The sequence below is a fragment of the Cornus florida genome, unplaced genomic scaffold (genome assembly GCF_030987335.1).
Source record: "Cornus florida cultivar Cherokee Brave unplaced genomic scaffold, ASM3098733v1 CherokeeBrave_3.0.0_Hap2_Chr01, whole genome shotgun sequence".
NCBI classification, from domain to species: Eukaryota; Viridiplantae; Streptophyta; class Magnoliopsida; order Cornales; family Cornaceae; genus Cornus; species Cornus florida.
In genome coordinates, this window is record NW_026775571.1 from 63,676,843 (window position 1) to 63,699,595 (window position 22,753).

Below are 22,753 nucleotides of genomic sequence, written 5' to 3' on the forward strand. Positions count from 1 at the left end.
CCTTACAAACCTTGAATAGATTACATATGATTCGTATTCAATCATGTGTCCACAATTATCATGACTTTTACATTATCCGATTACATGTATCAAATGATACAAGTCCAAAAACAAAAATAACTCAAATGCTACACAGAATTTACTAAAATATGTCCACAAGCACCCAATGCCTCCTCCAAAGCAAACAAATGAAGAAATCCTCAAAGGTAATGTCTTTATCCTTAAAGGGGGAACAACGTGGGGTGAGTTACATTGCTTAGTAGGAAACATGCTAGGTACGTATATAAACTATATTCCTTTGGGCCTAATAAGAGTAGCTCATGTCATATGATGCGAAGGGACATGCTCTCTAACGTCTAGTTCAGGGGTAGTCTTAAAAGCATCATCCAAAACCAACCATTAACATAGATAATCCCATTTTATCTCAAGTAAACATGTACACTGAAAATGAGATATAAACCACTCGATAAGTGCTGAAAGATGCACATTTTAGCCTTTATTCTTACATATGTTAGCACTTTATTTTTATCTTTGTTCATTTTTGTAGTTTTAATTTGCTTTATTGTCGATTTCAGGTTCTTATGGCTTAAATGGGCTAAATTCAATACCTTAAATCTCTTGGGAAGCTTCAATGAAGTATTGGCAAAGAAAGAAAGTAAAAAAGAGCTGAAGTGTGGAAATCAGAGGCACGTGATTGATCGTGAGTAGAGTGTGATCGGTCGCGTCTTAAACGCGATCGGTCGCATTCATGGGACATGACTCTCAAATTCAGATCTGACACTTTCCTTAAACCAAGTTCATGGTATACCCAATTGACGAGCCTTGTGTACGATTTATGATGATTTGGTAAACCATGAGTCATGTATAAATAGAAGAATCAAGACATTTTGAAAGGGATTTGGATTTTAGATCAAGGCTTGAGCTCTCTCTACACTTTCTCTCTCTAGATTTGCTATTGAAAATTAGAGAAGAAGCTTTGCCTATGCTGGGAGATGAAGATTAAAGTTGTAAATATGATCCTTAACATCTCCATGGCTAACTAGTTTCCTTCTTAGGGTTTAGATGAAGCCCTAAGCCTTGAAATTGTATTGTTGTCTTTCAATTTGGAGATTTTTATATTCGTGTATAAATTGTGTAACATAAAGGATTAAACATGGTTGTACCAAGTTTTATTGTGTTTAAATGCTTGAATTAATCTTTTTCTAATCTATATGTTGTCTTATGTATTAATTGTTGATGGTTAATCTCTACATCTCCACTTCTTGTTGTTATGTAGATAATGGTTACACAATGGTGCTAATTGGATAAAATTGCTTACAACTTGATGATTTATGCTTAGTTTTGGTGAATTATACTACAAATGTTAGACTAGATGTAGGTAAGTAGACAATTCATGCTTAGCTTTAATAATTCATGATTGTTGATGTTAATTGTTGCATTATCTTTATCTCAATTGTGTGCTCTTAGCCACAATCTTTGTATGCAAAATTTATCTCCCAAATTTGATTGCAATGATATAATCGCAAGGCTTAAAGGTGGATTCCATGCCCTAAGTCTCTCTCTCTTATCTTATCTTGTTCATTATAAATCCACTTATTTGCATTTTAGATAGATTTATTTCTAGTTGTTAATTTGGAACAATCCAAACTATCTTTTTTGTCATTTGATCATTAATTTTGAAATTAGATCAAGTATATAGTCCTTATGTTCAACCCCCTAATTCAATATCCTACGTAGTAATGGTTAAATAAATTTAAAATTGAAGTTTCGACAACCAACCATCATTTTTTTGTGCTGTTACCGGGGACTACGGTTCAATTATTCAATTTAAGATTAGTGATCATTTGTTTGTTAGTTTAGGTCTTTATGTATATCATATGCTTATTGCTTATTTTTGTGCAATTGTAGGTATTTGATTAAGGGAAGAAGGGACCATTGTTTTGTTTTGGACCTTTGTAACCGTATCTCAAAATCTTGAACTTCTAATTGTGCACTTTATAATTTAGTTTTATTTATATTTTGGATAATCCTTGTCGAGGCTATTATTGCTTGTATTTTACTTTATTCAAGCATAGGCCCTTGTCAAGGCCATTTCTTTTATCTTTTGTCTTTATTGATTTGAGGAGGATGGGGACATCGTATGTGGTTGAATATTGGTTGTTGTAATGTTATTGATGTTGTTATTTCTTTGATGTGCTCTATGGTGTATGTTTGATAGGCGATCCTTACATAATTATCTTGTCCCTTTTGACCTTGAAATTGAATCTACTCTTAGGGAAATTAGAAGAAGTGTGTTAGGAAACCTCCCCTTAAACAATCACTATATCATTCTAATGGCAGATAACAATATTCCACAACATCATCACCAACCTCAACCTCAACCATATCCCTTGCCTAATCCTCCACCCAGGGCTCTTAAAGAATACTACACTCCAAATGCATATAATGCTCCCACATGCTACCTAATGCCTAATGTTCAAGCCAATTATTATGATATTAAGCCCAAAATCATCCAAATATTGCCCTCTTTGATGGTAACCAAAATGAAAACCCTTATCGACATTTGGATGAATTCTTAGAAGTATGGTCAACCGTCAAAATCACCGGTTTCCTAGATGAAGTTTTAAAAAAGAAACTTTTCCCTTTCTCGCTAAAAGATAGAGCCAAGCATTGTTTCAATACTTTAAGGGCAAATACCATCACTTCTTGGGCTCACATGCAACAAGATTTCCTTAAAAATACTTCCCCGTAGGTAAGACCAACTATATTCGGACAGCCATAATGAATTTCTCTCAAAATGAAGTTGAACAATTATATGAGGCGATAGAGAGACTCAATGATCTACTTAGGAAATGCCCTCTCCATGAAGTCCCAAAATGGCAACTTATCCAATGTTTTTTTGAAAGTCTATCCGATTCTTACCAAAAAATGGTGGATGCCTTATGTGGACTTACAAAATGAGGATGAAACATGGACTTTATTTGAAAACTTGAGTGAAAATTCTATGTATCGTGCTTTATACAATCAATTGGGCAGGGTTCCAATGGTAGGTGGAAAAAGAAGTTAAAAATCTCTTTAAAATTGACAATTCTTCGGAGGTAACCGCTAGGGTCAAAACCCTAACTAAACGATTTGATCAATTTTTGCTAGAAAACCCTCCGGCACCTTAAATACTTTTTACCTTTCCAATTCAAAATAAAATTTGCATGAATTTTTCTAATCCTTATCATGGTACTCGGGTTGCAGGACAAATCTCTAATGAATCTCAAGAGTAAGCCAATGTTCTTGTCTCTCACCCTGGAAACAATCATTTTCTCCAACACTTGTAATCCCGGGTGGAAAAATCATCCAAACATCTCATGCCGAAATCAAGGCTAGAGTAATCATTCTTTCACTCAAGGGAAACATATCCTCCATCATCAAGCATTCAATCAAACCCCTCATTCCTCACCATATCACACCCCATATCATCAATCTTCTTATTCTCATCAAAATGTTAGTCATTCTTCTAGTTCATATCATCAACCATATCAAGCTTTCAATCTCATTTTCATTCTTCTCAAGCTCCTCCAAAGAATTCCGCTTTTAAGGACAAGGTGTTGGCCGCTTTGGGAAATCCCAAAGCGATCACACAATTACTTTATTCCCATTCCCAATCCATTTCCAAGCTTGATTCCCAAATCGGGCAATTTGCTAATGCACTTAGTTCAAGGGAAAAAAGGGAAACTTCTAAGTCAACCCGAGATAAACCCAAAAGCTCATTACGTGGTTAAGATAAATTCCTCATCGGGACCTTCTCACCATGAATAAGTCCAAGCCATCACAACCTTAAGGACTGGGAGAGTTTTCGACAATAAGATCCGTGAGATACCAAGTGAGGAGATTGACTAGGTATAGGGATGGCATTTGCCCCGTGGGGGCAGGGTCTCATCTCGCCTCTCCCTGTTTAAACCGGTTTTGGGGAACTGTTTAAGGGATTTGGGCGGGGACGGATTATATGCGAAAAAACCAACATAGGTTTGGTTCGAAACTTGGGGAGGGTCACCCACCCTACCCTGCCCTGCTCGTTAAGGATACTAATTAAGTAATTATATTAATTTTATATATATATATATATATATATATATATATATATATACACACACACACACACACTTTATAATAATGAAACCCTAGATTTTTCATTTTTCACTCCAACCATTTCTCTATCATTTCTAGAGAAACCCAATAGTCCAAGACCCCTCAGTCCATCATGGCCGACCACTAGCCACCATCTTTGCCACTTACCTTCGTCGTCGGCTTCTTCTTTCTCTCTATCTCGGTGAATCTCCTTACAAAAAAACTAGAGGTTCAGCCCTCTCTCTGTTAACAAAGTAGGAGATCCAGAACGACAGCGCTTATCATCGTGCCCTCGCGCCTCCGTCTGAGTTTCTGTAACATCATACCTTTATCTTTCTTTTCTCTCATGGTTTTGTTCGGTGATGTGACGTTTCTCAAATTTTTCATTTTTTGAATTTATTTTTTCTGCCTCATTTTGCGTGCCACGCACTAGTTAGTATGTCACGAAGATTCTAAGAGTGATTTAGGGCATTTATTTGAGTTTACAACTCTTAGAAATGCATTTTGAGCAATTTAGGTATTTTTTTCAAATTTTTATGCCGGGAGGTCTTGGATGGGTTTTGCACCCGGATTTTTCGTACTCGGGATTACTTTTCGAGATCATTGTATTTCATATATCACTACTTGGAGTATAATTATGTGGTTGTGTGCTTTATTTCATCATTGTGGCGTGTTTGTAGTATGCATATGCATTAAAGGGCAATTTAGTCACTTGAGGGGCCAATTGGACCCCACATTTGACCAAGGGGTTTCATATAGCCAAATGACCAAAAATCTGGTCATTCTTCCTCCTCCATTTAGCCAAGCCTTCCCTTTCTCTCTATAAACATTTTCTCTCTCTATAATTACATCTTTCAATCTTTGATTCTTCATTTCGTTTTGGAATTGGACTTTGCCATTAAAGACAAAGTTAAGGAGCTCAACGAGGGCTATGATTTGATTGGATTCGATCTTCATTTAGTTGATTTTGGAATTTTGAGAGTTGGGCAAAATTTGGGCTTTTGCTTGATTTTTGAGGTAGGGGTTTCTAAGATCCACATTCTTTGATTTTTGTGAATTATTCCCTTGAAATTGTGTTATTGCATGCTTAATAGTAAATTTTTGTTTATAGTTATTAGGGTTTATAAATGTGAAGCATGATAGTTGTGTTTTATGGTGAAAATGTGTTGATTTACATGTTTACTGAAACGATTGTGAAGAGGTATGCTTGATTTAAACCACTACATGTTTTACATGTCTAAAATGCCCTAATTGTGAGACTGATAGCATTCAAGAATGATGGTAGCTAATGTATGAATTTCCATATTAGCATGATGTTGAGGTTCATGATACATTCATGCATTGGCATTGGGTGAGCAAAAAGGGAAATTGATTTTAAAAAAGAAAAATTGTTTTTGGGAAAGAGTTTGAAAAGAAGTTTGTGAAAACCGAACGGCAAGGAGTCACCTTGTGTCTGTAACGTTAAAGGAACCTATAGGGAATGTAAAGAGACTGCTCTATGTGTGGTTGAGTTACCTAGGTCCCAAATGACACTAAGGAGTTACCTTATGCCAAGGATAGTAAGCCAATCCTTCTCTCGTAGTATTGGGGAGTCACCTCGGACTGGGTTACATTAACGATTTGACGGTTGTTGCATTGGCAAAGGTTTTGAAAAATGGGGAGTGACATTGGCATTGCATCCCCTTGCATTCATAGGACTTCGATTGTATGATGATTATTTTTCCTCAAAATAATCATGATCCCCTTTTCTATATCCTATGCTTTGTGCATGATTCACGGAATCATTAAGGAGTGCATTTTAGGTACCTCCTACCGAACCGTCGTGTTTACCCCTTATTATCATTTTTCAGGTCACGGAAAGGAGGAGGTGGTGGATGATATCCCCCCATAAGCTTAGATGGGATTAGAGGGACCATTTGATTGCTTTTGTAATCAATGTAAATTTTGTAAATCCTTGTGCTAAACTTGTATTATTTTGTAATCATTGCAATGGCGACAGAGCTTTACTCTTTTGGGTTTGTATTTTTTAATTCTAAATATTATTTTGTAATCTAATGTATGGTGTGGAATATTTGTGAATGAATTTTAATTCAAAAAGGGGTTTTATGTCATTTTATGTTACAACATATTTTTGGGTTATGAGACCTTGAAATTATAGGTATACACTTTTGGACATGTTTTACATCTTACGAATGGATAAGCCTACAGCTATATTTCTATTGTTTTATTTGTCTACGTAAGAATAAAACAATTATTAGAATGTTTTCACGTAAGTGTAAAATATGTATATATGTATATATATATACGTACAATAGTGTTATAGTAGCATTTCAGTGGGGATTTGGTGGTGTGGGGGTAGTGGTTGAGATTCAGTAAATTGGTTGCAATTTAGGGAACAATTAAGGAATCAAAGCACACATTTGTAGCAGGTTTCGGTCAATGTGTTTATCCGTCGACCGGTATCAAAACTTTGTGGTTAGGACAAAACTGTCAATATGTAACCACTTCACGTTAACTGAAATCCCTCAACCGGTCGACGTGTAACCACTTCACGTCGACCGATTCCTATAACCTGCCACTTCTATTTTCCTTTCCGATATTACCCTCTTATTCTCATTTTATGACATTGTACACCACGTACAGTGTATTAATGGTGTTTTGGGAAAGTGAATGATTATTTAACTATTATGAGTACTCGGGTTCAGGGAAGGACCTAGAGAACAATTTGGACCCATGGGTTCGGGTTGTTAGAAGTGATCGTCATCTCTTTTCGAATTAGGGTTCTTGGTTGTTAAGATTTTATGTATGTATGTAAGAGTGAATATAAGGAAGTAATTAGGGTTCTTGACTTTCTCTTTAGAATCAAATTTGAATCTGAATAATATACACAAACTTAACTCAAGAACATAAATTATTGCATCTATAATCAATATATGTTGGTATCTTTTATATATATATATAATGTTTTAATCCTTTGTCTGGTTCCATTATATGATCTTTTCCCTGTTTGATTTGTATTTAATTATGATTAAGGGTTCCATCATGTACTATTTATGTTTGATTATGATTGAGTCTGCAAATGCATTGCAATCTGATTTTGTGGATTAGCATCTGTTATCCATCAATTTGGGGTTTAAAAAAAAATAGGGGAAAATATTAAAAGTGTTTAATTATGACTATATCTGGAAATGGAGTGGAATATAATTAAAAATAAAGGGAAAATATTAAAAGTATTGAAATGGGAAGAGGCGGGTACCCGCAGGGGTAAGAAAACTTAAACGGTTGTGTGGGCGGGTTAGGAAGGTACCCATTTTAATCAATTTTGGGCGGGGAAATATAAACGGTTACGGGGGCGAGGGTGGTAAAACCCGCCCCCATTGCCATCCTTACCCAGGGAAAAATGATGAGTATCCATTACCTATTCCTCCACCCATCCAAAAGGCAATTAATAAAAAGAACATGAGAATGAAAAAGAAAAGAATTCATCATCATCGTCTTTGCCTCTTCTATTAGGGAAGCCATATGAGCCTATGGCTTCATTCCCTCAAGCTTTGAAAGAACTTTCCTCATCGAGAGAGTGATAAGTGCTGAAATATTGCACATTTCGGCCCTAATCTAAGGTATTTTAGTCCTTTTATCTATCTTTACTTTCCCGTTTTAGTCTTAATTTGTATTTTTGTCAATTTCAGATCAATAAGGTTCAAATGGGCTAAAAACAGTTCATTAAAGTCTTTTTGGAGTCAAGCAAATGTATCAAGAAAAATCCAAAAAATTCCAAAAAAAGTTCAGAAATCTGCCGAATAGGGGCTTACGATCGATCATAGCCCATGCACAATAGATCACAATTTTCCATGATCGATCCCACTGCCACATCATTGGATAAGCCTAGTTAGTAGATAAGGCCACCATGCCATTGTTCGCAAAATTCACGATCAATCGCAAGGAAAGTATGATCGATCACAATGCCACGTTAGCGCCAGCTCAGCAGATAAAGCATCTTGTTGTCAAGATAAGAAGGCCACATCAGCATGATTGATCATAGAAATTCACGATCGATCGTAAATCCCTGTGATCGATCGTGAATTGCCTGGCAGCGAGCTATTTTATTTCCCGATTTCGCCTGATCTTCACCTACCAAATGGCTACGGGATTGAATCATTTTGGGGCTTATTTTTGACCTAATTTGGGCTCCAAGGGTCTTGTATAAAAGGGGAATTAAACCATTTTGTAAAGAGTTATTTAATTTTACATAATTTTTACTTTTAGAAACTAGATATTCCCTCTTTAGAATTAGGGTTTTGGGAAGAAGAGGCAAGAACATCTCCAAATCTCTATGGTTTCAAGTAAGAAGACCAAGAGGAAGAAGATGAAGCCATGTTTGGGGATTGCCTCCTCCATAAGTGGCTAGACTTCTCCTTAGGGCTTGGATGAGCCCTAAGCTTGTAATCTAAACCTTTGTTTTTAACTTTTTGGGGATTTAATGTTGTAAATGATGTTATAGCCTTGTATATATAATGAATCTTAGGTTCTCCTTTGATTTCCATTGTTAAATTCTTCATACTAATTCTCTATGTTGGTTGCATGTCTATGTGTAATTAATTGAGGATTATGTCTTTACACTAGATACTTGTTTTACTTGTGTTTAGTGAAGGCTATGCATGGTTTTATTGGATACACTTGTTGATTAATTTGATGGGTTATGCTTATGCTTGATGGATTGTACTACACCTTTAGTTTAATTGTCTTAGTTTAAATTGTAGTTTAATTGCATTTAAAGTCTAGTTAGGTTGACAATCAATGCTTGAATTTGATAATCCATGCTTATTGTTGCAAGTTGTATGATTCTCTAAATTAATTTGTGCTACATTTATTGATTAATTTGATGGTTTATGCTTATACTTGATGAGTTTCACTACACCTAGCTTACTTGTTGTTAAGTAGACAATTCATACTTTAATTTGCTATCTATGCTCATTGTTGCAATTAGTATCCACATTTGGTTTACAACATAATAATTCCCCAATTAGTTAAAGGTTTGTGGTTTAGTGAATGGGCTTAGTGGTGATTCCTATGCCCTAAGACTCCTCTCCTATCTCTTAAGCTCTAATCATTTTAGTTAAATTTACCTTGCATGTTTTTAAGTTTAATTATAGTTTAATCAATTCAAACCAGCTCTCTTTACAATCTCATCAGCACTAAAGTTCAATTTGATTCTAGCACGTGTTTAATCCCTTAGGATGATCCTTTCTCACTATACTACATTGTATTGGTGTTAAGTGGCTTTTATAAATATTAAAAGGTGATACCCACTTGACATTGTTAAAAAGTAACACACTTTTGTGGAACACAACAAGGTCACAACATGTTTTTTGCGCCGTTGCCAGGGATTAACGGTTATGTTGGAATCAAATTAAGCATTAGTGCTTCTTTGATTGCCTGCTTTAAATTTGTTATTTATTATTATTATTATTATTATTATTATTATTACTTCTTACTTGTTACTTGTTCAATTAGGTACTTGACTACAATGAAAGCAAGCATTGGATTTTGACATTGTTGCTTGGGAACTTTGTGAGCAATAATTGAAACTCTTGTAGCTTAATTGTTCATTATTTCATACGCTTGAGAGATAGCCCTTGTCGAGGCTAATTACATTATTTTATTTCTTGTCCAAGCATAGGCCCTTGTCGAGGCCATTACTTTATTGTTGAAAGCATGGGTCCTAATCGAGGCCATTAATTTATTGGATTGATATATTGAGGAGTTTGGGAACATTGTATGTGGAGGTTGTGAATTGTTGTTGATTGTTGTGGCGAAGTTGTTGTTGTTGTTGTTGTGGTTGTTTGTTGTGCATGCATGGTCAAAGGTCACTTCATGTTCCTCTTCATCCTTTAAATCAAAATCTTAAATCATCCATTTGGCGATTAAGAGGTAGTTCTAAAACAATTCTTCCCACTCTTGACTACCCTATCACTTCAATGGAAGATCAAATTGAGGATCTTGGTTATGTGGACCGACAAGGCATGTATCATCCTAATAATGCGCAATAACCTAATAATGTGTTACAACCTCTAGGAATTCTAAGACCATCTCTTGTGTAACAACCTCTTAAAATGCCAAGACCAATTTTGGTTCCCCCACCCAATGGGGTGCAACAACCAATTTTTGTGTAACAACCTCTTTTAGATTCGATCCTTCCCAGAGCTCAAGCTCCCATTCCTCAAATGGTCATTCATGATCACTACACTCCTAAAGAATACAATGCCCTGACATATATCCGGCTACCAAATTTTAGGGCCCATCACTATGAGATCAAACCTTCCACCATCCAAATGTGTCCACTTTTCTGTAGATTAAGCAATGAAGAACTATAAAAACATTTGGATGAGTTCTTGGAAGTGTGTTCAACCGTGAAAATCACGGATGTTTCGGAAGAAGTCTTAAAAATAAAGTTATTCCCTTTTTTTCTTAGAGATAAGGTAAAGTAATAGTTTAATAACTTGGGGGCAAACACAATCACTTATTCGGCACAATTGCAACAAGAATTCTTAAAGAAGTATTACCCCGTAAGTAGGACCAATTCTATTAGAACTTCTATCTGTGAGTTTTCCCAAAGTGAGGGAGAACCTTTAGACGAAATGTGAGAGCGCTTGAACGGCTTGCTACGGAAGTGTCAACATCATAACCTTCCTAAGTGGCAATTAGTTCAATGCTTCTATGAGAGCTTATCCGATACCCACAAGGTTATGGTTTATGCTTCATGTGGAGGCACTTATTTGGAGAAGAATGAAGATGACATTTGGAATCGTTTCGAAAGAATAAGTGAAAACTCAATGCACATATCTTCGTCTTCTCAGGGAGGTAAAAATTCAAAGGAGGGAAGGAAGAAAATTCTATATCAATTGGATAATTCCATGGAAATTGCCACCAAGGTTGAAACTTTCACTCAAAGGTTTGATAAATTCTATTTGAGTCAAAACCCAGCAAATCAATCATCCTCTTCTCCTCATCATCATAATGAAATGTGCATGACTTATTCTAACTACACTCACAATACTTCCAATTGTCCTCTTAGACATGTCTTTCAAAGTGAGTCCAAAAACCAAGTAAATGTTACTTTTACTCATCCAGGAAACAATCCATACTCCAATCAATACAATCTAGGGTGGAAGAATCATCCAAACTTTTCTTGGAAAAATCAAAGAGACAGTGCAAACCCTCCTCAAGGTTAAAATTTCCAAGCAAAGTATGTGCCCCCTCATCTCCAAAATTTGTATTCTTAAGGGTACCGTCCTCCATCCTACCCTCATCCTCAAGCTTCCAATTCTCAATCTTACTCTCATCTACCTCAAGCACCTCCTAGGAGTTCTGCATTTTGAGGACAAGGTTTTGGCGGCCTTGGGTAGTCTTGAAGCTAACAATCAATAGCTCCACTCTCACTTTCAATCCATATCAAAGCTAGAAACCTAAATCGGACAAATAGCTAATTCGTTGAATGCAAGAGAAAAGGGTAAGTTGCCTAGCCAAATCAAGTCTAATCCTAAGGTGCAATACATGGTGGAATCAAGTCCTTAATCGGGATTTACCACCCATGAGCAAGTACAAGCTATAACCACATTGAGAAGTGGTAGGCAAGTGGAAAATAGGGTAGAGAGACCAAGTGAAGTTAGTAAACCAATGCAACCAAGTGGTTGCCCCTGTCCCATTTAAAATCCTATTCGTATTTCCTTAGATGCAAGTGGTTCCAAAAAAACCTTCCATCATCATCATCATCATCTCCCCAATTAGAGAAGTTATATGAGCCAAAAGCTCCATTTCCACAAGCCTTGAGAGAGACCTCACCCTTTTGGAGACAAGAGGCAAAAATCCATGACATGATGGAGGTTTTTAAGCAAGTCAAAATCAAACTTCCTTTTCTTAATGCAATTGGACAAATTCTACCATATGCAAAGTTCTTGAACGACTTGTGCACTTAAGAGAGGAAGAGCAAGGGACAAGGCCTTAAGAAAATGCTTCTCATGGAAGTTCAAAGACCCCGGTGCTCCAACCATTTCTTGTGTCATTGGGAACTATAAGGTTCATTGGGCTCTTTTTGACTTAGGGGCAAGTGTTAATCTTATCCCTTACTCCGTGTATGTGTAAGTAGGTTTGGGTGACTTGAAGCTAACTCCAGTACTACTCCAATTGGCCAATAGATCTACCAAGAAGCCTAGGGGAGTTGTCGAGGACATCCTCATTAAGGTTGATAAATTCTACTTTCCAATTGACTTTGTTGTGCTAGATACCGAGCCGGTCCTCAATCCCACCAATCATATTCCTATCATCCTAGAAAGACCATTCCTTGCCACCGCTGATGCAACTATCAATTATAGGTCAGACATTATGAATTTGGTAGCATGATGGTTAAACTTAATGTGTTCAATGTAAACCAACATCCCATCGATGAAGGCGAGTGTTTCCTAGTTGATGTCTTGGATGATCTAGTAGAAGATTCCTTTCCTTCTATGCTTTCAAATGGCTCTCTTGAGGAGAGCCTTTCTTCTATTTTTTTCGAAGATCCTCTTAAGGCGTGCCTCTCTCACTTCAATATGGATGAATTTAACATTGAAAATTCCATATACGAAGTGAACTTTCTAATGGACTCCATGGACACCTTGGAATTCCCAATCTCAAGTATGCTTTCTTAGGCCCAAAAGACACTTTTCTGGTCATCATTGCTTCAAATCTTAAAGATAACTAAGAGAATGACCTTTTGGATATACTTAAAGAAAATAAGGAAGCCATTGGATGGAGTGTCGCCGACCTAAAGGGCATTAACCCTTTTGTATGTATGCATTGCATTCATATTGAGGAGAATGAGAAGCCTTTTAGGGATATTCAAAGGAGATTGAACCTAAATAAGAAGGAAGTGGTCAAGAAGGAGGTAGTAAAGTAAGCGGGGAAGTCCAACACAAGTAGTTCCCAAAAAGTCAGGAATTACGGTTTTGGGAAATACCAAGGGTGATCTCATTTCCAAATGCACTGCCACTTCATGGCATGTATGCATTGATTACCAAAAGCTTAATTCCGCTACTAAGAAGGACCATTTTCCTTTGCCTTTCATTGATCAAATTTAGAAAAGATTGGCTAGGCAAAAATACTATTGCTTCCTAGATGGTTACTTAGGGTATAATTAAGTGGCCCTAGACCCGCTTGACCAAGAGAAAACCACCTTTACTTGACCCTTTGGCATATTTTCTTACTAACGGATGCCATTTGGTTTGTACAATACCCCCGCCACATTCCAAAAGTGTATGATGTCGATATTCTCAGACATAATTGAAAAATATCTAGAAGTCTTCATAGATGACTTCTTAGTTTTTGGGTCCTTATTTGATTTATGCCTTTAAAATCTCTCACTTGTGCTTCAAAGGTGTCGTAAGACAAACTTAGTGTTAAGTTAGGAAAAAAGCCATTTTATGGTTCAAGAGGGGATAGTGCTAGGTCATGTTATATCTTAAAGGGGAATCAAAGTTGATAAAGCGAAGGTAAAGCTTATTTTTAAATTGCCTCCACCTTCTATGGTGAGAGAAATTCGTTGCTTTCTTAGTCATGCCGGTTTTTATTGCCATTTCATCAATGACTTTAGCAAGATAGCTAGACCCTTGTGTAATCTTCTTGCCAATGAGACACCATTTGTCTTTGATAAAGCATGTCTAGATGTTTTTCATCAACTTCGAACCCTTCTGTCATCCACTCTCATCATGCAACCTCTAAATTGATCCTTACCATTTGAGATCATGTGTGAAGCTTCTGATTTTGCAATGGGTGCCATTTTAAGGCAAAGGGTGGGTAAGTTTCCATGTACCATATACTATGCAAGTAAAACTTTCTCAGGAGCTCAATTGAATTACTCCACTACCGAGAAAGAGTTACTTGCCGTAGTGTATGCCCTTAATAAATTTTGGTCATATCTCTTGGGATCAAAGTTTATTGTGTTTTTCAATCATGCCACTCTTATACACCTCTTGTTGGAAAAGGAAACCAAACCATGCTTAATAAGATGGATCTTACTCCTCCAAGAATTTGACTTTGAAATCAAGGATAAAAAAGGCTCCAACAATATCGTTACCGACCACCTCTCTAGGTTAATGATTGAATGTTCTCTAAATCTTCCAATTCATGACTCTTTTTTGGATGAGCAACTCTTCCACATTTCCAATGGGAATTTGTCATGGTTTGCCGACATTGTGAATTATCTTGTAATTGGCAAACTTCCCATTACTTGGTCAAAATAAGGAAATGACTAATTCTTTGCTAACATCTGGAAGTACTATTGGGAAGATCCAATCTTGTTTAGATATTTCTCAGATCAAATCATAAGAAGATGTCTGCCAAAAAGTGAGATTCTGAACGTTCTTATGTTTTGTCATACTCTTACATGTGGTGGGCATTTTAATGTAAAGAAGACCACCTTAAAGGTTCTTCAAAGTGGCCTCTTTTGGCCTATTATCCATCGAGATGCCTATAACTTTTGCAAAGTGTGTGTCCGGTGCCAAAAATTGGGATCAATGTCAAAGAGAGACATGATGCCCTTAAATTCAATCCTCATTGTTGAGATCTTCGATGTTTGGGGTATAGACTTCATAGGACCATTCCCAATGTCATATGGCTTTCAATACATCCTCCTTGCTGTCAATTATGTTTCAAAGTGGGCCAAGGATTGTGCTACCCAAACGAATGACCATTACGTGGTAATTGTATTTGTCAAATTAAACATCTTTACTCGTTTTGGTACGCAAAGGGCAACTATTAGTGGTGGAGGCAAACATTTTTACAATCATTTTTTAAAGCAATTTTTCTTGAGATACTCCGTCATTCATAAGGTTACCACTTCCTACCATCCTAAAACAAGTGGGTAAGTTAAGGTTTCAAACTAGGAAATTAAGCACATTCTAAAAAAAACGGTGAATCTAGACCGGAAAGATTAGTCAAGAAAGCTAAATGATATTTATGGGAAGCCTTGTCACCTTTCAGTCGAGCTAGAACATAAGGCTTTGTGGGCAATTAAAAGGCTTAATCTTGATCTTGATAAGGCTAGTAAGAACCGTTTGCTTTAAATGAATGAGTTAGAGGAATTGAGGAATGATGCCTATAACAATGCTAAAATTTACAAGGCAAGGATAAATTTTTTTTATGATAGACATATTGTGAAGAAGTCCTTTGAGCCCAACCAAAAAGCATGGCTCTTCAACTCTAGGCTCAAATTTTTTCCCGAAAAGCTTCGCACTAAATGAAATGGCCCTTATGAGATCATTTCCATCTCACCTCATGGGCGGTTGAAATCAAGTGCTTAAAGGATGAGAGAATCCTAAAGGTGAATGGCCAAAGGTTGAAGCCTTACATTAATGGACAAGCTATTCAAAGAGATGTGGAAGTCGCCCTCTTGGTAGATCCCATCTACCTTGAAGATAAAGAGCATTTCAACATCGACTAGAGACGTTAAACCAAGTTTCATAGTTTCAAACTCTATTCCTCCCTCATTTCTTTTTATTTTTCATTCTTTGCGTTGTCTAGATAAGTTCCATTGTGCATCATTGAAAAATTTCAGGCATTTAGTGCCTTTGACAAATTCTGCCTTAGGAAAATTCTAAAAAATTTCTCAAAATTTCAGCATTTTTTGTGCCCAGGCATCATCACGATCGATCGTAAAAATTTACAATCCATCATGATCTGCAGACACCCCATTTTTCCTAAAAACAAGCTCTCGGCAACTTAGGTGCAATCGATCGCAATTGTAAAATTCACGATCGATTGCACCTGGAAGCATCCCTCCTCTCTATCGTTCGTAAAGTTTTACAATCGATCGCAAATTCTTGCAATCGATCGTACCTGAGCAATAAAAAATCCAAGTCCCAAGGGATCATTCATAAACCTGTATGATCAATCGTGAATTTTCACGATCGATTGTGCACTATTTATATCTTTTAAAAAAAATATATGTTTCTTTGCATTCTTTATTTTCTTGCACTTTTAATTACTTGCATTTTTATTTCTTTGTCTTTTATTTTCCTTGTGTACATACATCCTTTGATTTCTAAAAATAAAAAATAAAAAATTTTGATATTTGATCTTATATCTTTCTTTTATTTTATTCTATATTACCTTAGAGTGCATGATTTGCTCTTCTGTATCCCATTGTAATATTTGATATGAGTTTGCTAGTGTGGTTAGTCAAATAGGTTTTTGAATCCAAGTTTAGGGGAGACTCTTTCATATTGGATCATTGTCGGGCGTCATAGACTTTACTACCATGGTATATTCTTTCTATCTTTTCCATTGTTCTCATTGCACATTGAGGACAATGTGCAGTTTAAGTTTAGGGGTGAGATGACTTTGTTGCATTCGACTTAAAGTTTTGAGCTTTAATTGTATGATTGAGATTTGAGATCCATTTTAACAATGATTTTGATCTTTTGAGGCCTATGTTCCATTAAATTGAAAATGTTCTTGACTTGAGAGTTCAATACTCCTTGTATGCCTTTGGATGCCATTTAGGAGCAAAATTTTTGAAAGTTTGATTTCATGCTTGCTTTTGTGGTCCACATCATCTTATTTGTGAGAATGCTTTGAAGATTGATTCTAGATTACTACAATTTCACATGCGCACAATAGCATTCATTTGTGGGGTACATGCTTAGTTGATTATTGTTATGCTTATATCCCAATTGAGCTAGTAGTCTTTGAAAGCTTTCATTCTTGACAAAATGACCTTGCATGCTAATAACAAACCCTTTTACTGAGTAGCCGGGAATTCTTGCCTCATTAAGCATTAAGTTCTCGTGCCAAAAAGTGAAGGACCCAAACAATAGTTAAAAAAATAAAATAAAATAAAATAAAAGTGAGCACTTCTCACCAAAGGTGAGGAGTCCGGAAATGATAATATGAGAGTTGTTTTGATTTGTAGCCTAGTTTATTTGAGCTTGTAAGTCCTTAGGGGTGTCTTTACACCTAATGTCCTAAAACCGTCCAGTTTGAGAGTCATTGACCTAACGCTCGTTAAATGAATCTTCTAGAGAGCTTAAGAGATTTTTACATTACACCATACTCTTATCTTTGATCCAATAGATAAAAATAAAATAAAATAAAAAGATAAAAAGAAAAAGAGAGCATGTTGGAAATAAATTGAATAAAAGGTTCATTTCTTTGTCTTGCTGATTGGTACTTGATTTGTGTACTAGTTTGAGACTGGTTGTACCCATTTCATTAATTTACTAAGATAGCAACATAAATGATGCCGGTTCACTCAAAAAAATACTAGAGTTGATTTGATTTGCATGATTATCGTACTTGATGTGTAGAGGACCATATTTGTATGATTGTTATTGGAATTTTAGAAAGTGCTTAGAGATAGTTGAAAAATGGCGTACTTGAGGTAGTTTCCTTTTAATACCTGTTGGAATGTTTGGTACCTCTTAAGTGAGAAAGGGTTTGATGTTTGTGGGTATCACTTTTGGAAACTGTCACGAGATTTCACTCGTCCACTAGGGGTAACCTAGGGGTTCAAAAGGCATGTTGTATATGCTAAATGCAACTGTGATTCTTACGAAAATGGTGTTATCCATTTATTATTTTCTAGTCATAGTTGTATAGTTGTCCTTTCTCTTTTTACTTTGTAGTTCATTGCTAGGAACTAGCAATATCTAAGTTTGGGGGTGTGATAAGTGCTGAAATATTACACATTTTAGCTCTAATCTAGGGTATTTTAGTCCTCTCATTTATCTTTACTTTTCCGTTTTAGTCCTAATTTGTGTTTTTGTCAATTTTAGGTTAATAAGGTTCAAAAAGGCTTAAAATAGTTCATTAAAGCCTTTTTGGAGTCGAGTAAATGCACTGAGAAAGATCCAAAAAATTCTAGAAAAAGTTCAAAAATTTGCCGAATAGGGGCTTACGATCGATCGTAGCCCATACACGATCGATCACAATTTTCCACGACCGATCTTACTATCACGTCATCGGATAAGCCTAGTCAGCAGATAAGGCCGCTATGACATCATTCGCAAAAATTCACGATCGATTGCAAGGAAAGTACGATCGATCACAATGCCACGTTAGCGCTAGCTTAGCGAATAAGGCAGTCAGTTGTCAAGATAAGAAGGCCACGTCAGCGCGATCAATCGTAGAAATTCATGATCAATCATAAATTGCCTGGCAGTGAGTTGTTTTATTTCCCGGTTTCGCCCAATCTTCACCTACCAAATAGCAACAGGATTGAAGTATTTTTAGGGCTTATTTCTGACTTATTTTAGGCTCTAAGGGTCTTGTATAAAAAGGGAATTGGACCATTTGGTAAAGAGTTAGTTAATTTTACATATCTTTTACTTTTAGAAATTAGATATTCTCTCTTTAGAATTAGGGTTTTGGGAAGAAAGAGACAAGAACATCTCCAAATCTCTAGGATTTCAAGCAAGAAGACTAAGAGGAAGAAGACGAAGCCATATTTGGGGATTCTCCTTAGGGCTTGGATGATCCCTAAGCTTGTAATCTAAATGCTTATCTTTAACTTTTTTGGGATTTAATGTTGTAAATGATGTTATAACCTTGTGTATATAACGAATCTTAGGTTCTCTGTTGATTTCTGTGGTTAAATTCTTCCTACTAATTCTCTATGTTGGTTGCATGTCTGTGTGTAATTAATTGAGGATTATGTCTATACACTAGATACTTGTTTTACTTGTGTTTAATGATGGCTATGCATGGTTTTATTGGATACACTTGTTGATTAGTTTGATGGGTTATGCTTATACTTGATGGATTATACTACACCTTTAGTTTAATTATCTTAGTTTAAATTGTAATTTAATTGCATTTAAATTCTAGTTAGGCAAACAATCCATGCTTAAATTTGATAATCCATACTTATCATTGCAAGTTGTATGATTCTCTAGATTAATGTGTGCTATAATTGATTAATTTGATAGTTTATACTTATACTTGATAAGTTGCACTATACCTAGTTTACTTGTTGTTAAGTAAACAATTCATACTTGAATTTGATATCCTTGCTCATTGTTGCAATTAGTAGCCACATTTGGTTTACAACATGATAATTCCCCAATTAGTTAAAGGCTTGTGGTTTAGTGAATGAGCTTAGTGGTGATTCTTATGCCCTAAGACTCCTCTCCTATCTCTTAAACTCTAATCATTTTAGTTAAATTTACCTTGCATGTTTTTAAGTTTAATTATAGTTTAATCAATTCAAACCAACTCTCTTTACAATCTCATTAGCACTAAAGTTCAATTTGATTCTAACACGTGTTTAATCCCTTAGAACGATCCCTTTTCACTATACTATATTGTATTGGTGTTAAGTGGCTTTTATAAATATTAAAAGGTGATGCCCACTTGACATTAATTGTTAAAAAGTAACACACTTTTGTGGAACACAACAAGGTCACATCAGAAACCAAAAGGAAAAGATTAATGGTTTGATGGAAGTTTTTAAACACATTAAAATCAATCTTCCTCTTCCTAACACCATTTGACAAATTCCACCATATGCCAAATTCTTGAAATACATGTGCACCCAAAAGAGGAAGTCTAAAAGTTAAGTTCCTAATAAGGTGGTTCTCACCAAGCAAGTTAGCTCAATCATTCAACATAACACGCCTCCCAAGTTCAAAGATCTCGGTGCCCTTAACATTTCTTGTATCATTAGGGACCTTGAAATTCAAAAAGCTCTCTTGCACTTAGGAATAATTGTCAACCTTCTTTCTTATTTGGTGTATCTCTAATTGCGTTCAGGTGAATTGAAACCTAAATTAGTTGTTCTTCAACTCGCTGATAGATCTACGAAACAGTCATTAAAGTTGACAAATTCTATTTCCCAGTTGATTTCTTAGTTCTTGACACTGAGCTGGTGCATAATCCTAAGAGTCATGTTCCTGTCATCTTAGGTTGTCCCTTCCTTGCAACCGCAAATGCAACCATCAATTGTAGGTAGGTTGTTATGGACATTTCATTTGGTAATATGATGTTGAAGTTGAACATATTTAATGTAAGCCAACATCCTATAGATGAAGGCGAGTGTTTCTTTATTGTTGTGCTTGATGATCTCGTTAAAGAGTCATATCCTTCAATCCTTTCCAAAGATCTACTTGAAACATGTTTAGCTTATTTTAACATGGATGGATTTGATATTGAAAATTCCATTTGTGGAGTTAATGCTTTGTTGGACACCATTACAATGACGGATTGTCCCTTGGAAACCCTAAAAAAACCTCTTCATCCACTTTCTAGTACTTCACCAATTCCATCTTTAGAATCTACATCTTCCCTAGAGCTTAAACCACTCCCTTCCAATCTCAAATATGATTTCCTAGGAGTATGGCCAACTTGAAGGGAATTGACCCTTCTATTTGCATGCATTAGTACTGCATACATTTGGAAGAGGATGCCAAACCCCTTAGGGATACTTAAAGGAGATTGAACCCTAACATGAAGGAGGTAGCCATGAAATAGGTTGTCAAACTATTAGATATCGGGATCATTCATCTTATCTCTGATAACAAATGGGTAAGCCATGCCCAAGTTGTTCCAAATAAATCAAGAATCATCGTTATTGAGAATTCTAAGGGTGAAATGATCTCATAACGCACCACAACCCGGAGTGTGTGCATTGACTATAGGAAACTCAACTTTGCCATTCGGAAAGACAATTTTCCTCTACATTTCATTGATTAATTCCTAGAGAGGTTGGCTGGTCAAAGTTATTATTGCTTCTTAGATGGATATTCTGATTATAACCAAGTAGCCATTGATCCCAATGAACACGAGAAAATAACTTTTACTTGTCTATTTGGTACATTTTCATATAGACGGATGTCATTTGGTCGGTGTAATGTCCCCGCCACATTCCAATGGTGTATAATGTCAATTTTTTCGGGGCATGGTGGAAAAGTTTCTTGAGGTTTTCATAGACAACTTTTCAGTTTTTGGATCCACTTTTGAAAATTAGCTTCATCATCTCACTCTTGTACTCCAAAGATATAAGAAAACCAATATCATTCTTAGTTAGGAAAAGAGTTAATTCATTGTCCAATAGGGGATAGTTTTAAGTCATATTGTTTCAAAAAGGGGAATAAAGGTTGATAGGGTGAAAGTTGAACTCATTTTCGAGCTTTCTCCACTGTCTTCCGTGAGAGAGGATCGTTCATTTCTAGGGCATGTCGGTTTCTACCGTCCTTTCATTAAGGACTTTAGCAAAATTGATCGACCATTGTGTAACTTTTTGCCAATGATGTGACTTTTGTCTTTAATGATACGTGTCTTGATGTCTTTTAAAAACTTCGCTATATTATCTCCTCCGCTTCAATCATGAAACCTCTAATTTGGCCTTGTCATTTGAAATCATGTATAACGCTTTCGATTATGCAATAGGAGCGGTGTTAGGGCATCATGTGGATAAGCTTCCTTATGTTATCTACTATGCTAGCAAAATTCTCTCAGATGCACAATTGAACTACTCCACAACCGATAAAAAGTTGCTAGCGGTTGTCTTTGCCTTGGATAAATTTCGTTCATATCTTTTAGGCTCCAAAGTGATAGTGTACTTTAACCACGAAGCACTAAAACATCTTTTGTTTAAAAAGGAGACCTAATCGAGATTGTTTCGTTGAATTATTTTGTTGCAAGAATTCAACATTGAAATCAAGCACAAAAAAGGCTCTTAAAATGTCTTAACAAATCATTTATCTCATTTAGTGGTTGAATCTTCTTCAAATACACTTCCTATACATGATACTTTCCTTGATGAGTAATTGTTTCATATTGCTAATGGGAACTTACCTTGGTTTACGGACATCGTAAACTACTTAGCTATTGGAAAAATTTCCACAAATTGGTCTAACCAAGCAAAAGACCAGTTCTTTGCTAACATCTGAAAGTATTATTGGGAAGATCCCTTTCTTTTCAAGTATTGTGCTGATCAAGTTATGTATAAATGTATTCCCGAGAGTCAGGTCCCTAGTATTGTAATCATTTGTCATGCTCTTACATGTGGTGGCCATTTTAGTGCAAAGAAGACTGCTTCTAAAGTCTTTTAATGCGGTCTATTTTGGCCTAGCATCCACCGGCATGCCTATAATTTTTGTAATGTTTGTGTTAGATGTCAAAAGATAGGTTCGATGACTAGAACATATATAATGTCATTATAACCAATCCTTATTATAGAGATCTTTGATGTTTGGGGAATAGATTTTATATATGGGACCGTTTCTAATACCTTTTCGAAATGAGTTTATTTTGTTTGCCGTAGAATATGTTTACAAGTGGTAGAAGCCATAGCAACCAAAATGAATGACCATTTCGTTATGATTGAGTTAATCAAATCCAACATTTTTAATCATTTTGGCATGCCAAAGGCAATGATAAGTGATGGAGGAAAGCATTTTTCCAATCAATTCATGAAACATTTGTTCGCAAATTACTCCGTTACACATAAGGTATCTATCCCATACCATCCTCAAATGAGTGGGCTGTAGAAGTGTCAAATAGGGAAATTATGCAAATTCTTGAGAAAACGGTGAATCTCTGAGAAATTAAATGATGTTTTGTGGGCTTACCGGATGGCTTACAAGATTCCTATTGGCGTGTC

The 22,753-nt window shown here is 35.9% G+C and overlaps 1 protein-coding gene across 1 annotated transcript in view; it reads right to left on the reverse strand.

The window, feature by feature from the left end:
• The window catches only part of LOC132273540 (disease resistance protein RUN1-like), a 37,367-nt gene extending 15,406 nt beyond the window's left edge, over positions 1–21,961 (reverse strand). Inside the window, exon 1 of the mRNA XM_059774503.1 lies at positions 21,946–21,961. Coding sequence (XP_059630486.1) covers positions 21,946–21,961 — 16 coding nt within the window. The remainder of the gene's footprint in view (positions 1–21,945) is intronic.
• Between the last annotated feature and the right edge of the window lie 792 nt (positions 21,962–22,753).